Genomic DNA, 20,630 nt, shown 5'->3' with positions numbered 1-20,630 from the left:
TGTGGTGAGGAACGGCAAGCATACATTTTTTGAAAGAGCACAGTCAGACCTTTTCAAGGGTAGGTGACTTGTGCAGGTTACAAAAGTGTATAGTGACTAAAGCAGCGACTAAATGTAGGGCACATTTGGGAAATTAAAGGATTGTGTGACAAAGGGCACCAGCAAATGGGTCAAAACGTTATGAAAATCACACAAACACAACAAACGTCATACCTTCCCGCGTTCCCACAAGTGTCCCGATGATAACAGTACCTCACATGTGTGGGTGCACCTACCTAGGCGCCAAGGGGAAAGCTTAACAGACCCCTACCCCCAAGTCTGTTCTGACAGCTGAATTTCACAATTTTTCCAGATGGGCACACCATACAGATATGGGCCTAGGGTGTCCAAGCCACCAAGGAAAACGGGGAACCCCATGCATTTCCGAAAAGAGGACACCTATGGGAATGCCCGTGGGGCCCAAATCTGTACGTTGTCTCCCCAAACCCTTTGGGGGTTACAAGTGGTGTAACCTTTTTCCTTTTGTGCCCCGGTAGGTGTACCCACACATGTGAGGTACCATTTTCTTCAGGACACCTGTGGGAATGCGGGAAGGTATGACATCTGTTGGCGGCATGTTTCGGTGGGTGAGCAGAGTGAAATGTCTTAACATTTTGTTTTATACCCCTCAATTTGGACTTTGCCAGGGGTTCTGAGTAGTAGGTTCTGGACCGATTTGTGCAAGTCAGACCTCTGTGCATTCCCACGGGTGTCCTCTCTTGGGAAATGCATGGGGTTCCCTGTTTTCCTTGCTGAGGTGCACCCCCCCCTTCACATTAGAAAATTCCCCAGTAGTGTAGGGTGCCCCTCAGCCCCCGCTAAAGGGAAGCATGCCATTTTGAATTATTTTCTTCGTTTTCTAAACTTGCCTTGGCGCAGAGGGGCACATTGGTGTGCCAATCTGGCCCCGGGATGCCCAAACCTTACTGCCCTACCCACTGGGGTCCTGTCCCCCCTCACCCCAAATGGGTGGCGGGAGCACCTCATGCAGGCCTCCCTGGGCCTCCTACAAACGGCTTCGTGAGGTACACCCCTCTCCATTTGGGGTGGTGGTAGAGGGCCCCCAAAAATTGTGGGACAGTCCCCCCAGTGGGTGGGGCAGTAAGGTTTGGGAACCCCAGGGCCAGATTGGCACACTAATGTGTCCCTCTGCGCCAAGGCAAGATTAGTAAACAATGAAAATAATTCAAAATGGCAGGCTGCCCTTTAGCGGGGGCTGAGGGGCACCCTACTCCACCAGATCATTTTCTAATGTACTGGGGGTTGACCCCCCACCGCCCCCCACACACCAAATGCAGGAGGGGGTGTTCTCACGCAGCCTTCCCTGCGGTTACATGCCCCTTCCTAAGTGCAGATAACTGCCCCCAGGAAGGTCTGAATGACATGACCCCATGTCCATTTTGGGGGGGGGAGGGGTGGGCAACCCCTTTTCATAAAAATTCCCTGGTGGTCCAGTTTGGGGGGGGAGGGGGCCACTCCCCCGACACCAGCGATTTTTTATATATATATATATATATATATATATATATATATATATATATATATATAATATATATTTTTTTTTTTTTTTTTGCCCCCACCCCTGGGGGCAGATGGTCACCCATCCGCCTCCAGGGGTCTCCATACATGTGTCCCCGTGCTTTGGGGCCACAGGGGTGGGGGAGAGAGGCACCCCTACTACAAAGATATCCCTGGTGTCTAGTGCCTTTGCTACCCCCGGAACGAGCATCCTGCGCCAGATTCGGGAGCAGCAATGCTTACACAAAAGGTGTTGTTGGAAAGGGGAGAATCTCCCCTTTCCAACGACGACTCCACAAAAAAATCCCTGGTGTCTAGGGGGTCCCCACCCCCCTCCCCCCTTCCCATGCTTCAATACTTTTTTTTGCCCCCCCACCCCTGGGGGCAGATGGTCGCCCATCCGCCCCCAGGGATCTCCATTCATGTGGCCTCATGCTTTGGGGCCACAGGGGGAGGGGGGCACTTACCTAGTAAGCTGCCCCCCTGCCCCCCGCCTCTGTAACAGATCCCTGGTGTCTAGTGGGCATTGTTGCACCTGGATTGAGCGCCCTGCGCCCGATCTGGGTGTAGCAAATCTTACACAAAAGGTGTTGGAAAGGGGAGATTCTCCCCTTTCCAACGACATCCTCCCCCAAAGAATCCCTAGTGGCTAGGGCCCCCAAACTCCCTCCCCCTTCCCATCACGTATTTTTTTTTTTATGCCCCCACCCCTGGGGTCACCTGTCTGTCCCCAGGGGTCTTTATATATGTGCCCACATGCTTTGGGGTTGAGGGGGCCGCTTACCTAGTAAGCAGCCCCTCCTCCCCACGCACTGTAAAGACATCCCTGGTGTCTAGTGGGCATTGCTGGGCGCGGATCGAGCATTCTGCGCCCTTTCCTCGCCCAGCAATGCTTTCACACAAGGTGTCGTTTGAAAGGGGAGAACCTCCCCTTTCCAAAGACGCCTCCCTCGATCTCCGGCTTGAAACACAGCCGGAGATCGAGGGGGAGAAAGGTGAACACTCGCCTTGCATTTTCACCGCAGCGGCCCGAAATGGCTGCTGCGGTGAAAATTACTTTCACTTTCACATCGGCATGCTTTACGCACGCCAGCGTGAAACTGAAGGTAATCCAGCCCCCTGGCAGTGAGTGGGGACCTCCCCCCTCACATAGCAGGGGGTTGGATTACAGTTTTCAGCGATACCTGCTTCACAGGGATCACTCAAAACGGAGTGCCGGAAAGGACGCGCTATCTTGTCCTTGGCACTACGGAAGTAATTCTAAGGACGAGATAGCTCGTCCTTGGCACTGAAGGGGTTAATATCATTTACGTCATCATTCAAAACTGGATGGCAATAAATAGTCATCTCAATGATGAGACTGAGGTCCTCATCTCAGGATCCCAAGCTAGAATAGCCTCTCTCCACCCAGACTACATACGCATCAATATCGACGGAACTCTGATACCAGTTCTCAAGCAGGTCAAAACTCTTGGCGTATATCTAGATGCCAACCTCACCATGTGTAAACCTATCTCAGCCCTCTCATCCTTTACAGCATACACGGCCAAACTCATTGCTCTGAGCCGTCAATTCCTTAAACCCACCAATTGCATAACGCTAGCCAGAGCATTGATATTAACTAAGCTCAACTATTGTAACGTCGTCCTCTTGGGAACTTCCAATGCTAATATCAGAAAACTACAACTGCTGCAGAATAAAACTCTTAGAGCGGCATTAGGTATAAAGAAATCAGAACATATCTCTAACATAAGGCGAGAAAATAATTGGCTGCCCATTAAAGCTAGAATTATTTTCAAAACACTTATGTACTGTGTATAAATATCTCACAAACAAAGCCCCCCGTTATCTCAACAATTTTATCAAGAAAAAAAGACTAATAGAGCACTGAGATCAAATAATAAGGCACTAATAGAAATCCTGCGTTGCAGGAGGTAACAGTTTTAGAGTCCTGGCCCCTACCTATTGTAACTCGCTACCACTTAGAATAAAAAATGAGGAAACCATTACCAGTTTCAAAAAATCTCTGAAAACTTGGTTGTTTAACCAATACTGACTCACCAGGCCCTCCCACGCTCACCTACCCAGACTGATCCACCTTACTAATTAAATGACTATCCCTGATCTATGTATAACCCTAGTTGAAATTACATTGTTTGTCAATTGTGCAATTACACTGTTCCTAGAGTCATCTGCCCTACTGTTATTCCAATTGTTTGTATTGTAACACTGTATAAGATACTTAACAAGCTGTCTGTAACCTCGCCGTGATACCGAAGGGTCTGGACGTGTAACAAATGAAATAAGTACAATAAAATAAATCTTCTAATGGCATTGTGCTGGCATCCAGGGCCGGACTTGGCTTTGGCAGTGCCTAGAGCACTTCACTAGTCAAGTCCGCCTCATGCTGGTTTTTTTGCAGCTGTGCTGTATCGTTATCACTTGCACACCACACTCCTGCATGCACGCAAAGCGCCAATAGGTGCTGTTTGGCACATGTCATTTCAGTAGGGCGCATGCTGAACCTTCACGCTCCACACCAGCTCAGGATTCCCTTGCAGGCCCCTCACCCCGGGCTGGTGTGGGGGAAGGGGGCTACGGTGGCACCCCAGTCGCTGGCCCAGACGACTGGTGCCTGATGCGGAACCTGCTTGCATCTATACCAGTCCATTGGGCCAATCTGAGTTCAGTGACACTTTCTTTGGTGGGGTCATTTGCCTTGTGCATTGAGGGGGTGAGAAGCTGACTCGTCACCTGCCTCTTGGCAGCTGGCACCAGCCTCCGCTCCACTGACTCTTGTGAGAAACCTGAAGGGGTCTCACTCGCTAATCCCCGCAGATCTGTCCTCCAGGTGGCAGACAGTCAATCACTATTGGATCCAGTTCCTGGGGGTGGACCAGTGGGGAAGGATCACCTGGATGTGGGGCTGGGGGGGGGGGGGGAGGGGTTCTTCGGGAAGTGGGACACCGATGGGCGAGACTTGGTACACCTTCCTTATCAAACCTTTTCCCCATCCTATCCCATAGGATATTTAGAAGCGTTACCATCCCCCACCCCCCTTTTTCCAACATGAATGCTTTTGCATGTGGTGAAAGACAATGGACTAACGCCAGCGCCGTTTACCTGACCTCTCACAACGCAAGGGTCAGGCAATTGACAACCACACACCTGACTTCCCTTTCCCCACAGGGATAAAAGGCGGAGCACGAGAGCACACTTTGAGCAAGGCAAAACGCATGAGGAGAAAGCTTTTCCAGGACGACAGTTCAAATGGAGGAGGAAGGCGGTGAGATCTGAAAGGACTACAGAGGGAAGTGCCCTTGCACTTTTCGACCCAGACCCGTGAAGCCTCAGTCAAAGGAATCGGACCGTGAACTACAGCTAACGTGTGGTGTATCAGATGTCAATGGTGCACGGGGGCTTACCACTCAGATAACTAAGGCGGGGGAGACGTGCGTGCCACCGTGGTACTGTCCTTGACTCCAGAGACAAGAACCGCCAAGGAGTTCAGCACAGCCGGTGATCAGAGGGAGAACCGATGGTAAACACGACTATTTTGAGCGAAGGTTGCAAACGGCCACATGATTGGAGTTAAAATAACTTGTGAACAAAGAACTTGTATGTTACTGAAATTTTAAGAAAGAAGAGGGAATATCCAGCTGCAGAATGGTCCGGCGCCATGTGGGTAATCATTCATAAGACTCTCGCTGGTTTCCACTTTTGTTGAAACTACATCTACCAGGAGGCTTCAGGAGAGCCCGACGCAAGAGGTCAAAGTGGTCATAGAGGGTCGAGTAAAACCCCTTGTACAAGTCAAAGTCTTTGACGCGTAGTCAAGAGAAAGCTAGGGGAAGGGAACCCTGCTTTCTGATGAACTGTGTAAACTGGCCGTAGTGAACCCGACTGAGAGACCAATGTTGGAAAAGGATCCGAGTCCGGTTGAGGGGGATCCACAGGTGAAGGGATATCACCTGACGTGAAGAAAGTCTTAAAGGAACTTTTATTTTGTTGTTTACAGCACATCAGGTTCTCTGAGGCAAGAAACTTTGTGTAAAAGAGACTTGGCCACAGAAGGCCCTGAGCATTTGAAAACTAACTGGAAGCTGGTGCTGGAGAAGCCCAGAAGTGTGCAGTGCTCTAGAATCCCACCTTGCCCCGCACTAAAAACGTGAGGAAGGGAGACCCAGTTGTACCATCCGGACTTTCCCATTTTGTGAACATTTTTTTTTTTTTTTTCTTCTTCTTCTGAACATTATCCCACACTATTTTCTATCTTAGTGGCAAGGAATGGCAATATTTTATTTTTAAATATCTTTTAGAATAGGCCCTTTTTATTTGACAAGATACAGCTGGACTGCCTTATTTGATGGTCGTAGATTGCTCCCATGTTAGATTTAGGTTTAGATTAGGCCTTTTTCTCACCCATTAATGCAGTTTAATAAACACTCTTGAACTGTGATCATGTGTCTGTCTTTACTGTTGCCACCATGAGTTCCTTACACTCTGCATCCCCTACATGGCTAGGATTATACTCCTTCTCCCACAGGGTGAGGGCAAGGGGCTCCGTGGTTGCACCTCCTATGGCCATTGCCTCCTGTCTGTGTTTGGAGAGGAGGCTGCGCACTCTGACCCAAAAGTCATTCCACCTTTTACGATCGTCAGTTTCTGGCTTATTGATCCCAGATTGCAGCCTTCCGCTACCCAGATCTTTTTTGCTGGCGAGTGCCAAAGTTCCTTGCAATGGGCAACCACCTCATCTGTGGGGACTTGGAGATCCCCCCCCCCCCCTCACTGAATTTTGGCTTGTGCAGCCGATGGCACCTTTCCTATAGACCTCTCTTGAGACATGTTTACTTCACTTGTGGGTCCGGATGGCTAACAGAAGTGGGGGGATTAGGGTAGATTGAGTTTTTCCAAATGGCCACTGCTATGCTTTCCGTTCCTGCAATGCTAATTCCGCCAGCGCTATTAGCGCAGTTTGGCTGGCATTAACGGTAATTAGGCTGGGTATCGGCGAATTTACAGTTGAGGTGCATTGTTTCGGTGGTAATTCGACCGGGCGGAATTGCTGTTGCAGTCAGATCTGTGGGCATTCCACATACGTTGTGATACAGAGCTAATTTGGCTGCATGCCAAGGTGGTAACGGTAATTCTGCTGGGTGGAATTGCAGCTGTATTACCACCGGACTCGTAATGAGGCCCTAACTCCTGACAAAAACTTGCTCTCCATGGATTCTTCCATTATAGAGTAGGGTGTTGATAATTGATTCAGAGCTGGGATCTTGAAATCCTTGGCACAACATTTTCCACCCCGAACGAGGAGCTCTTGGTAGTCCTAGAAACCCTCCTTGCTCAGACTATGGGTGTTTCTGTGAATGCAAAGGTCCTGTGCAGAATTGCCTTCTGTTTTAGACTGTGAATCCCAGAACAAGGAAAATCATGGCATTCTATAGTATTCAGAATTGGGAATCATGGCAAACTTTCTCCTCCCCTCTTCTCCCATAAGCTCATTACGATTTTTGTTTTCTGGTTATCAGAATACAAAGCAGCTACATGACAGGCTCTTGGACTTGACCCTAGCAGGGGGTTAAGAGGGGATCCCAATCAGCCTTAGGTAGGAGGGCTACCAAGGCATAAGCCAGAGCCAGTTTTGCCGCAGAGGTGGGGCGAGGGAATCTGGATGGCCCAGTTCCTCAATTCCCTTTGTGCCTTGTATCATTACCTTGGTACCCTTTTCAGTCGCACAATGCATACCAACTAATTTTCTGACCAGAATTCTATCTGTGCCTTTTCAGAACTCCAAGGACGAGAATGCTTGCGAGCACACAGCGGACTGAAGAAAGAAAAAACTGTCCAGATTCAACCTGGGAAGAACCTGCACTCAATACTAGCATGCCTCAATACTATTATCCACCGCAGCCATACCAGACTTTAACACAACAAATGAACACCGTCCACCGGCAACGGAGACCAATTCAAATTCTGTGCATGGGAAGTGATGAGGATAAACAGGAAAGACTACATTGGGATTGGGCCCCAGAGTCTGGTTAAGTGCAGAACCAATGGAGAGGGGAGTAAAGGACTGGAACAGGAAAGAAATGGGTATAGAAGTCTTCAGAAGCACATCGAGGTGAAAGGTGTTCGGGTGGGGTCAGCAGGTGTGGGGGAAGACCATGAGACTAACAAGACAGCGGAAGGTGGAGCGAAGTGCTGAAGAACCTTTGGTGTAGCTGGAGGTTATTACAGGTGAGGTGTTTGTGAGAGAGGGGTGCAAGGTCACGAAGAATGAAGCTGAGATTGGAATATTGGTTATGACCGTGAATCTGGTAAGGACTGGGAGAGGGATGTCAGAGGGGAGAAGGGAAGGCGAGGAGGGAATGGAGCGGGAAAGAGCAGAGGAGAGCAAGTGTACGCCTAGAGTATCAAGGGAAAGCCATGAGTAGAAAGAGCTGCAAGGGGAACGAACAAACTGGAGTGAGTGCGAGATGGAAAGAAACAGTGTGGCTGAAGTAGGCACAATCCAACATCCTTTGGAAAAATCAGTGTGGAGATTTCTACAGTAGGGAGCCCCTAGGAAGTCTGTGAGTGAGTCAGAGAGGACCACAGCCTTTAGGCCTTCACCAGAAAGTAGACTAAGCTGTAGACAGTGGGGTTACTTGTCATTAATCTTGAATATCAATTTTTGGGTGTAGGAAAACCTGGGCTCGCGAGGAGGGAGGTCTAGAGTGGGGGACTCCCCTTAATTGGACTTTACCTTGCTTGTGAACATTCTGAGAAACTACATTTTGTGTTGAGAAAATGAAGACCCTTGAATCATCCTTTGGAGTCTGCGAAATTTGTGAATTGATCAGATACCTACAACGGCTTCAGGAAAGCAAGGACTTATCTGACAAGACTTCTAGGGCCATCATTCAATGTCATGCTGTGTAGAAGGCACACCTTCTCCAAGCCACCTCTTTGCATGGTGCCATCCAGCACAAGTTCCTTGACGTCCCCTTGAATGGGTACATTATTTTTGCCATCTGCTGCTGAAGATCTTCTGACTTACAAAACAGATGTACTCATTAATTATGAGTGCCATCTGCCCTTCATTAAAGGGGTCTGGTTCCAATGTTCCTCTGCTATTAAAGACTTTACTGGAGAACAAACCGTGAAAAGCAACTTGCAATTTCTCCTTTGGGTGCATTCTCCAAGAAAATAGATTTTGTTGTAGGCTCAAATCTACTGCATCTTGCACAAAACGGGATGATACCTTTAACTACTTGACTCCTTGAGTGAGAGGCAGTGGGCTCTTTTTCAGCTCCAGCAACTTTCGTTCATGGTACAAGGTAGGATTTCTTACTTTTATGGAGCCCATGCGATTTCAACATCTGGGAAGGTCTTGCCCTGAACATTCCACCCTTGCCCCATGTCCTCTCCAGCAAGATCTCCAGTCCTATCCAGAATTTTTGAAAGAAATTCAAAATCTTCTTTTGTTGAATGCTTAGAATATCTTCAGGAAACCAAGTGTATTGGCTGTTTCATCAAGAAATCTGAAAGAATCTGCGCATTTCTAGATCTGGTCGTACCTAAACAAATGTATGGCTGAAGAGACCTTCTGTATTCTACCTCTGCCCCAATGCTTGGCGGCTATTCAAATAAGAGATTGGGTAACATAAGTACATCTCCAAGGCAAATGTGTCCACGTTCTAATGAAGGGGACCATCAATAATGTTTAAGGTTTAAATGTGTTCTTTGTAGTAGTGCCACACCTTCGCCGCCAGAAAATGTGCTTCTATCCCTACCTGGATGACTGTGAATCATAAAAAAGAACTGTCGATCTAGATGAGAACTTGACCAGTTATTTTTGTCAATACCTTAAATTCCTTGGGGTTTTCCCCATCAACCAGTAAGAAATCATGCCAAAGTATTTAGAAGCTGGAAACATTTTAGGCATTTGGGTAATGCGGTTTACTTCTGCAGATATATTTGTGGCATTGAATCAAACATCCAACATATCTCCACCAGCACTCCGACATCTGCTTGGTGGTTTCCAAACCTTGAAAGTCTCATGGCCTCTTCTGTTTTGATTGTTCACAGTGCTGGAAAGAGGCTCTTCTAACTTAATCTGTTAATGCACTGAGGCAGTTTTTGGATCCCCAAATCAAGCACATTGGCATCCCAGAGGAAATTGATAATTCCTTTCATTAAAGGACTCCTGAGAGAATGCTGAACCTTCCTCCAACATCTCATTTCAGTGACAAGGTTCTTCTGTTTGGATAGTGGGCTCATCAGATGCGTTGCCTCTGGGGTCCTTCTAACGGACTCCACACATAATTCACTTGGAGCTATTTCCATGTCAGAAATGGTTCCTTCCCCCTCATCCAGGGAAAAGTGTTTCAAGTTTGTACCGACAACACAACTGCAATGTTTTATCTAAAGGAATAGGGAGCAACTCTGTTGGCTATATCAGATATTGCCATTACACGCTCTCACTCATGCTGCAGGTTTACCCATACAGTTGGGAGACAGAGCAATGATTAAGAGTAGCTGAATCACCATTAACATAATTATTCATATTTTCCAAGCAATCTTTTGAGAAGTGGCAGTAGTTTTCCACACATGCTTTTTGGATCAATTTGCCAAAGTGTTAGTAAAGTGAATATACCTATGGCATCGTAGGAGTATCTCCGTTACTGGGTAGGTACCTTTTCATATCTCTCCAGTCACAGTAGAAGTAAACTACTTGTGCGCGTATCCTACATGTAGTTGTGTGCATGATACTTCCCATTCTTCTAAGGGTTTAGGTGATGAAACAGATTCTGAATGATGCAGGGCGCGAAAACGCCTAACTCTCTTTTCTGTACTGTTTCTCTTTGACTACAGACCCAGTCCAGTGGAAAAACTCAAGGCACCTTGCTAAAGGTTCAGTTTTCCACTTGCCTTTTGTTCCTTCATGTTATGTGATCTAAGCATGTTTCTCTTCATCCTCCACTACCTGTATTCTATGCTTTGGGGTCTCCTTGCACGCATTCTTCAACCTAGCACAGTTTCTCGCATTCCCTCTTAATTTGGTGCAGCCTAAATATTTATTTTCTTTTAGCTTTAGGCTGTTTCTTTTTTTACTTGTTGCGCAAGTTTACAATTTTGCCTTTAAGTTGGGCATCTATTTTTCCTGTCTCGTGAGCTATGTTTGCATTTTATTTAAATTGGGTTATAGTTGTAGTAAAGATCTGTGATCTGATATGGCATTTATAATGCGCCTATACACAAGTGTTTGAAGTCGCGACGAGGCAAGGGAGGGGGAACAAAGGGAGGACCGACAATCCTATTACACCAGGTGTCATTCAGATCGCGCAAGTGCCTGGGATGGGGAAGGGAAAGTGCAGGGGGAAGGTACAGTGCAGTGCAAGGGAATAAGTAATCGCAAAAGTAAAGTAACGGCCAGCATGTGGCAAGTGCAAAGGTAAGTGCAGAAATCAGGTGTTAAGTGCTGGTGGTGGGACTGTAGTGATACAAGAAAGGTCCCAAGTGCGGGATTACTTTAGTAGTAGCAATAGCTGCAAGAAAGTCTTTTCCTTTTTTTTTTTTTGTTTTTTTTCTTTTTTGTTCTGCTTGCTCAGATAATGCTAGCACGTTCATATGTCTTGCTATCATAATAAGAGAATGAGACTGAGCTTAAACAAGACAGAGTACATGTATTAAGCATGCCGTACAGGTTGTGTCTATGGAGCTGTAACTGCATTTGAAAGACTGGACTCCTGAAATGTGCTCCCGCGTTCAACTGTTTGACGCTAGTTCTAATTGTCTATGAAAGGTACCAATGTTGGTCCTTATTACTGCATTTGCATGGGAGTAGGATATCTTGATGGATCTACACTGTCAAAATGATTGCTTAGAGTAAAGAGCAGAACTTTATGTATGACCCTCATGCAGTTTCCAAACCTACCAATTCCATAAAGAGCAAATATGGTTAATGTTATCAGCTTGTAAAGGATTGCCTTGGCACACTGTTCTCCCCATAGAACAGTATGTCCTCTTTATCAGATATTTAGACCTTTGTTTTTTTCTAATCGGTACCAGCTGTTCCTGCAATAGACTAATTTGATTGCTTGCCACAAAAACCTCATCTGGAAATAAGAATTGAATGGTTCAGATGTTAAGAAAACAAGCTGTTTTCGCCGTACTCCCATTAATTTTCCCATCGAGAAAAGGGTGTTTCTATTCAACACGTTAAGCGCAATAAACAGTGGAAATTTTCCACCAGATAAGGAACAACTTGTGCACAATGCGCTGTAAATGTGCCTTTTGTTGGTTTGGGGTAAAACTGTGTAGTAGTTTTGATGTAATGCGACTGAATACGGAGCCCCCAGTTCCCATAAACGTTTATGTATCTCCCTAGGTTCATAGCATCAATGAGTTTTATTTATTTATTTAGTGATGGAAGCCAAAAAAGAAGAGTGCTCAAAATATTTGGTAGCAGTCAAGGGGTAGTTTCATATTTGGGTAGTGCTGGGAGGGGGGGAAGTAGTACCAAATGTGTAGTAGGAGAGTTTATTATTTTGTTTTTTAAAGCCCTTTTTATTGGTGTTTACACTTGGTCAACTCAACTTACAAACTGTTAATCATTATAAACATTTCACATACAATTGTATTACTCTGTTCCCCTCACCCCACCCATTCCAGGCCTATGTCGCACCCCCACTTCCCCTCCCTCTTGCTTACAGCTGCTTCTCACTCCGTTACTGTATCTTCGTGTCCAAAGTTCTCCACTGAATCTTGGGCACCCTGTACAGAGACGGCTACATCTGCTACTAATTGACAACGACTCCACCCTCCCCTTGTTCTGTGTTCCTGACCATCGCTTCCTGCCACACCACGGTCGCGTTGGCTTGTTTGAACAAATCCCTCTACCACGAGTTTGTGCTTTCCATCCCATCGCTATCGTGTGTTTGGCCAGTATATATGCTAAATATTTGAGTTTGCTGACATGTTTAGCATGCTTGGGTCATGGGAAGCCCCCTAACAGGCAAGCCATGGGGGAATCCCACATCCATAGTAATCTCTGCCTTTGCCAATGTTTGGGCTACTTCTCCCCAAAATGTGCCTCTCAGCGCACATGCAGAACATTTGCACCAGATCTGCATTTACTGCCCCACACTTTGGGCATGTCTGTATCTCTGCTTGGTTAAACTTGACTATTTTATTCGGGGTCAGATATGTTCTATGGGTCACATATAATTGGATCTGTTGTAGTTGCACATTCCTTGACACCTTTTTGTGATACCCCAGAGCTTTGCTTGACTTCTCGTCCAACATCGGCTCCCATAAATTTGCTTTCCACTTCTGCCTAGTCTCTTACTTCCCTCAACTTTGGACATCAATAGCTCATATATACGTGAGACTTCGTGACCCCCTTCTGATGCATCACAAAATTTCTTTAAAACCTCATCCGGTTGTAAGGACGTCTCAATCTCTGGCCATCTGCATCTTAAGCCTTTCAATAGTCAGAAATACATGTGTTCCCCCTGGTACACCCCTGTGTCTTTCATAAGCTCTTCAAAATCCTTGGGCCTCCCTTCTTTTAGTATGTCTCCCACGTCGCCACCCCCATGGGTTCCCATCTACTCCTCATGTTTAGCCTAATTTGTTCATCCACCACTTACAGCGCCACTAGCGTTATCTGCGGAGAGTACAGTGTTATGATCCCCATCATTTGACATGCCCTGCGCCATATTGTGCACCCCAGACGCACCAATAGGTGTTCGCTGGTTGTGTGCGTACCTGGTAGCCAGATCACTTTATTTAGAAAGAACGTAGTGCTTTCCGCACTTAGTAACCTTGATTCAGGTGTTTGTCTATCCCATAGCCATTTGACCACAAATTGCAGCTGGCAAACCATAAAGTATACCTCAAAGTTGGGCAGTTTTGTACCCCCTTGTTGGTATGGATTCTGGAGCTTCCACAATGCTACTTTGCACCTCATTGTGCCACATGAAACTCCTGCATATGCTATGTAATTTCTTAAATAACAATTAGGGTATCGCAAATGGGATATTTGTAATGTAATTGTCTCAGCAGCACCACAATTTTCAGTAATGCTACACGCCCCATCATGGACAATGGAAGCCTCGTCCAGAATGATATGCAGTTTCAATCTTCTTAACAGCCTTTTCCATGTTATGTATATGTTCTATCTTAGGATTGTGGCATGTGTCCACTCCTAAATAACTAAACGTATCTATTTCCCACTTAATTGGTAGCACCGACAGTTTGTGTATGGGCTTCCCCATGTACTCTCCCAAGGGTATAGCTTCGATTTCTGGGGGTTAAAAGTGATACCCGACAGTGCCGTGTACCTTCAACACATCCAGAACATATTGTAAATTCTCTTCCGGGTGCTGCAGGTATAGGAGCATATCATCCTCGTATAATGAGATCATATGCTTTCCCTCCCCGAGGTACGTAAACCCACCTTCCCATACTCTTCCTGCAAATAGACTGCCAGTGGTTCCAATGCTAAGATAAAGTGCATCGGAGACCATGGGCATCCCTGCCTCGTGCCCTTACACAGCTGCCACTGTTCCGAGACCGTGGAGCCCGTTTTGACTCTTGCTATCGGTGCATTGTACAGCAATCGCACCCATTTTATGTATTTATGTGGGCCCAATGCCAAATTCTTCCAGGACCGCCCGCAGCCTAGGCTATCTGAGTCAACTGCTTTTACTGCGTCCAGTGACACTACTGCAACTTCCTGTGACTCTCTCTCTGGGTATAGTCTATTATGTGATGCAATCTTCTCAAGTTATTAATATTTCTGTTATGTATCCTGTTTGATCTGGGTGAATGAGCTTACCTATGACCGGCCTAAGCCAATTTGCCATGACTGCTGTAAGAATCTTCCCATCTTGGTTCAGCAAAGAAAGGGGCCTATACGAGCCACATTCCGTATCCGGCTTATTTGGTTTGGGGAGGGGGATAATTATCGACTCCTGCAGGGACCCACGTAACTTCTCAGTGTCTAGCGCCTTGTTTAGCATTGCTAGTAGTGGGGACAGGATGTTGGCTTTGTATTCTTTATAAAAATCTTGGGAGACTGTCCGCCCCTGGGACTTTATTTGTCGGTAACTCTTTTCACATTCCCTGGCTCCTAAATTGTGATTGAGGAGGCTCTCTTTATTCAGTTTCGGAAGGTTGATCTCAGTTAATGTCTCCTTGTATATCCACCTCCTCTTCCCCCCGTGGATTCCTTTTACAGGTGTGTATAATAATCATAGAAACTCATATTTACTTCTTCTTGGGTCTCCTTCAATTTTCCATATATCCCCTTCACTGCTCTGATTTTCTGCCTTATGGTCTCACTTTTATACAACCAGGCTAACAGTCTGCCCGGCTTGTCCGCTTCTGTATGTTGTCTCTCAATATATTTCTTGTAGCTTAGTTTGCCTAATCTCTCCCAGTGTTCTCTACATTCCTGTTGTAGGCGAGACACTTATCTTGCTTTTTTTTAGGAATCTGTTCCCTGCCCACGTTAAAGTTTATTCGGTCTTGTAGATCCTGCAGTAATAACCTCTTGCATCCCCATTGACTTAAATATAGTTGCTCCTCTTACCACTACCTTGAAGGCCTCCCACAGCGGACCGGCTGAGTCTACACTGCCTGTGATGTGTTTGCAATATTCTTTCACTTCAGCCCTCAAATGTTCTCGTAACCCTGTATCTTTCAATACTTCAACCCGGAGTCTCCAGGTCGGAATTTTGGCTGGGGTGGGGGGCTTTGGGGAAGAGCCTGCCAAATAACGATCAGAGGGGCATGATCCGAAAAGACCCTAGCTTTACACTCTGCTTGTATGAACTCACTAAATGTTTCCTCCCCCACAAACCCATCATGCCTCGTATATATGTTCTGTGAGGCAGTATAGTGCGAGTATACTGTCTTGTGGATACATTGTTCTCCATACATCCAACAACTTCTGTGTGCGCAACAGCGTATTCAGAGCTTTGGACGAAGGGTTTGGGTAAGAGAATCTACCATCTGATCTATCCCTCGTCGGGTCTAAGGTACAATTAAAATTGCCTCCCCATATCACTTGACAATCTCTATATGGACTAATTTTAGGATATAAAGTTCTAAAATAAGCTGTAGTAGCTTGATTTGGGGTATACATATTAATAACAAATTTCTTTACTTTCGAACAATCCCCAAATTCTTACCATCAAACCGTCTTTATCGAGAAAGGTCTGCAGGATCTTAAATGGGACTGTCTGTCCCACCCAAATAAGAACCCCTCTGGAATACGTTGAGCCCAAAGTCATCCCACTCCATTTCCGTGCTCATGTGTCTTGTTTTCCTTTGGTCAGGTGGGTTTCCTGCATGAGCGCTAGATCTATTTTCTGACACCTCAAATGTCATACCCAGTTCCTTTTTTTAATATAGCTATTCAAACCTCTCACATTCCAGGTTGCTATTTTGAGTTCACCCATATTCAACTCCTTTGACTTCCATCCCACCCTTGGCACTTCTTCTCTTATTTCCCCGTGCGTATCGGTAGGCCAACTTCCTATAAACTGGGCCCTAGTATGGACTTATTACCTGATGATAAGAAAGTTGGAGCTCTGGTGCTGTTCCAGGAATGGGAAGTGGCCTCGAACCACGCCATTAGTGGCAGTAGACATCAGCAAATGGCCAACACTGTCTCTTAGGTGGCAGGGATAGCTCAAAGCCACCAGCTTCAGACCGGACGTTAAGTCAAGTGTTGGACATGCCATTTTATGGTGAGAACTTTTTTTTTTGTCAACACAGTCTACGATTCCCTCCAAGTGATCAAGACTGGCATGGGCATGTAGATGGCACGTTCACTGGGTACCTCGCAGCAACGTCGGCCGTCCTTTCGTTCCTTGAGAGGAAAGTCCAGCAGTCCTCCCAGGGATATAACGTCCCTTATTAACAACCTTCCCGCTACAGAATACGCTCACAGACGTATGGTAGTAGAGGACTGCGTCGGCGCTGCCTGCAGGGCACCAACATCAAAACAGGCCTTAACCGGCCGTGGACTCCGGGCCTCCACTTGTGCATCCCAGTGGGGGGGAACTGGCTGGCGAGGTTCGTCAGCATGTGGGAGACCATCACCACTGACAGATGGGTACTGGACGCTCTCTGACAGGGGTGCACCTTAGAGTTCTAAAGCAGCTGTCCCCTTATTACCCCTGTGGCTTGACGAGAACAGCATGTGGCGCAGCTGCTGCAGGAGATCCATGCCATTTTAAAGAAGGGAACAATGGAGTCTGTTCCCCTAGCACCTCCTGGGCTCCGAGTGTACTCTAGATACTTTCTGGCCCGAAAGAAAGCAGAAGGCTGGACGCCCATCTTGGACTGGAGACACCTCAACAAGTACTTGAAGTCCCAGAAATTCAGGATGGTCACGTTGCAGCACATGCTCGGCCAGCTGGAACAAGGTGACTTCCTTTGCCTCGTTGGATCTGGAGGACGGCTACTTCCCCATCTGCCAGAAACACTGCAAATTCCTGTGGTTTGTGGTACAGGGACAACACGATCAGTTCAAGGCGCTCCCCTTCGGCTTGAAGTCTGCCCCAAGAATCTTTACAAAGTGCCTGGCTCTGGTGTTGGCACACCTTTGTCTCGAGGGCATCCAAGTCTACCCTTATCTGGACGATTGGCTCGTCTTATCTTGCTCCCATACGTTGGCGAGTGAACATACGATGAGGACCGTCCGTCTGCTGACCGATCTGGGATTTTCCATAAATTATCCGAAGTCCTGCTTGAAGCCATCACAGAACGCTCTGGGTGCCCGACTCAACACAGTAACATGTCTGGCGCCTCCCTCAGAAGTGTGTGGTAGCCATCCTGGGGAAGGTACAGCGCCTGTCCGCGGCGCGGTTAGCTACAGTGCGAACTGTAAAGGTGCTGCTGTGCATGAAGTCGTTCTGCATCAACCGTGTCTGCCTTTGCAGACTGCAGATGAGACCTCTCGAGGGGTTTCTGGATGTGAGGTTGCTGCAGGTCTCAGGATCTTGGACAGACAAGATCACCCTCAACGAAGAGTTCCATCGGGTGATACAGTGGTGGAGGCATGTGCTCACCTCTCAGAAGGGGCTCCGTTCCAAGTCCCGACATACCAGGAGACGGTCACCACGGATGCTTCCCTGGAAGGTTCAGGAGCCCACACCGGACAGTTGCACGCCAGTGGCCTCTGGCTGACAGAAGAAAAGGCTCTTCACATCAACGGCATGGACCTTCAGGCTGTCTTTTGGGCCCTCAAGTCCTTGCTGCCATCGCTGAAGGGCAAGGATCTTCACGGACAACGCCACTACCATGTTCTACATCTGCAATCAGAGCGGTACGTGCTCTCTGGCTCTGTCCAAGGATGGAAAAAGAAATGGTACCTCAACAAACATTGAGATACAAATGGGGGAACGACCATTACAACCCAAAGGTTGCCAATATAATTCTTAGAATCATAAATTTGTAACAAGTCACTTCATTTCGAACAAGATATATTTTCAAAATTAAAATACAATGTCGCTTCACAAAAACTTATAAGAAATAAGCATTCAAAATATCAAGAACAGTACACATATAAAGAACCAAATGGTAATGTTTTCGGTCACCTTGGGTTTCTATTAGATCAACAAATGAATGCACTCAAAGTAAGAATAACTAAGCAATGGTCAATTCTAAATTTTACTTGATAACCTTATCTCGATATCTAGACGGGGAGTTGTTCTAAGTATGTATTTCTAGTCTATGCGTTTCGGGCGTTACGCCCTTCTTCAGGTATTGATATCGTGAATATTCTTCCTAAAATATTAACAAAAATAAAGTTTTAGTTTAATGATTTTTAATTCTTTTTCATGAAATAAATAAAATAATTATTCGTCATTTCTGACTCACTGAGGAAAGGTTCTATTCACTAACCTGTGTCATCTATTCAGAAAATATAGAGATGTCGGTTGTTCAGCTGCCAAGAATATGATTAAACTCCTAAAAGTAAGAGTAAAAGAGATTGGAAGGTAGGGGGCTATAGTTGTCCTATATGCAATGTATGACACAACTTTAACCAAATTCACCACAAGTACTACAAAGTAGATCTGAGGCAGGGCAATTAGCTAAAAAGTGCGGTGTCCCACACAGTAAACAGATTTTCTTGAGTACTGGGTAAATTAGGTAATCATATCTAAAGTTAATGATTGAGACTCACCGAAATTGCGAGTCCTCCTTTGTTGGAGTAGGGAGTCAGAGGTCCCGTGCTGAGAACCAACTCATGGGTCTCCTTTTGTTGAAGTGCATTCACTGTAAAGATAAACACACTGCAATCACTTCTCTAATCTATTGTACTACTAGGTTGTATGTATCTCATGAAATATGACAATCAGTACCTGTAAGTGAATCGACTTCCTATAAGTAAATCCGCCTCGCGGTATATTTAGGCAGAATATAATGATCGTTCATCCGCACTGGTCTGATACAATTTGGAAATTCAGCAGTTTGATTTGTTTCCTGTAAAGTGAACACAGATAAGTATTCAAAAACCTCCACAGATTATTGCAAGTCATATGGTCAACGCCATATATCTGATCCTGAAAGCACTTAAATATTCCTCGCATAACTGGAAAGCGAAGAGTAGACATTGCTGTCCAGGTGAGTGTTAGTGCGGCTTTTATTACTGTCATGCGCTAACCGTTAGCGTGTAATCCACGTCCTTGTACGCCGTACTGTAAACATTAGAGTATTCCGTACGTGTCAGTAATTCGCTCGAGTGGCACTCTATTTTATGCATTTTCTTTCTGTATTGGCGAGAAGTTATAATGTAGATTTACCTACTTCTCTGTATGCTTCTAATCCTATATCTGGGAACGCTTGTCTAATTCCTCCCTTCCTGCTCATTCAAACGTAACGGTGCAATTCGTTCAGCTGAATTCTCTTTATGGAGACTAGACTCCCGATATGTGTTTGTTACTGCCATCTTGGAGTAAAAAATGGCTACCAAATGCATTTAACGTTATCAGTGTGGTACTGCTACACTTTGGAAACATCTTATTAAACAGCCTATTTTTGTTGGTTTTTGCCAAAAAGGGGAATGGTTTGCCAAGTCAGAACTGAGTTTCAAACACCTGCAACTAGCATAAACTATGCATTTGTGATCTCATTATAATAACACAGATTTTGAATAAACTGAAAAATACAGCAATTTGACAGTTTCCGATGCATAAATCCTAGGTAACCAAAGAAATATATACAATCCATATTTTCAAAACCTCATGGTTATTGCAAAATCAATTTGTAGTATCAGTTGTAGTTGCATAGTTTTCAAATACTCATAAGGATAAATTAGTTGGTAGTTTCAAATAGTAAAATGATCCGAGAAGAGACATCAATGCCCTCAACCTTCACAGTGATTAACATCAACAGTTGTACTTATGCTGTCTAGTGACAATTCACGGGACACTTCATTCATTAGTAATAAAACAAAGGACAAAATTACCAAATATGTGTGACGTTGCATCTCATTATTTCTTCCAATTTTACAGATTACAAATAACAGTATCTCTCCAAGGAGGCCCATGAGCTGTGGCACTGGGCCGTTCGTCACAACATGTTTCTCGTCCCTTTCTACCTGGCGGCCGCCAAGAACACTGTTGCAGGCTTGCTCAGCAGGGAGCTATGTACTTGCCATGAGTGGGAGCTTCACCAGGACAAAGAGGATATTGAATTCCATGAATGGAGTCCGCCCCAGATCGACCTCTTCATGACAGCAATCAACTTCAAGTGTCAGAGGTTCGCCAGCAGGTTCCTGCAGCCGAAAAGCATGGGGGATGCTTTCTTGTTCCCCTGGGAGGGACTTTTCCTTTACGCCTTCCCTCTGTTCCCTCTCCTGCTACGAGTGATCAACGCACTCAGTGTCACTGTAGGATACTTGTCGCTCTGGAGTGGCCGAGACAGATATGTTATCCGGACCTGCTATGCCTGTCGAAGGTGCCACTCGTCAGTCTGCCGCTACTTCTCCCATCTTCTCACCCGAGAAGGGGGATGCTATTCTACATCACAACCCAGCGTTGATGAACCTCAGGGTCCGA

The 20,630-nt window shown here is 46.0% G+C and overlaps 1 protein-coding gene across 4 annotated transcripts in view; it reads left to right on the top strand.

The window, feature by feature from the left end:
• The window catches only part of DNM1L (dynamin 1 like), a 1,039,542-nt gene that overhangs the window by 121,538 nt on the left and 897,374 nt on the right, over positions 1–20,630 (top strand). For 2 of the 4 annotated variants that reach the window (XM_069628196.1, XM_069628198.1), the window contains exon 3: positions 10,423–10,461. The exons of the other annotated variants lie outside the window; for them this stretch is intronic. In XM_069628196.1, the coding sequence (XP_069484297.1) occupies positions 10,423–10,461 (39 nt within the window). The remainder of the gene's footprint in view (positions 1–10,422; positions 10,462–20,630) is intronic. 4 annotated transcript variants of the gene reach the window in all.

Source organism: Ambystoma mexicanum, chromosome 12, assembly GCF_040938575.1.
Source record: "Ambystoma mexicanum isolate Mex_15411 chromosome 12, UKY_AmexF1_1, whole genome shotgun sequence".
In the NCBI taxonomy this organism is placed as follows: domain Eukaryota; kingdom Metazoa; phylum Chordata; class Amphibia; order Caudata; family Ambystomatidae; genus Ambystoma; species Ambystoma mexicanum.
Note: the sequence above shows the minus strand (reverse complement) of the source record. Positions and strands in the feature narration are given on the sequence as shown.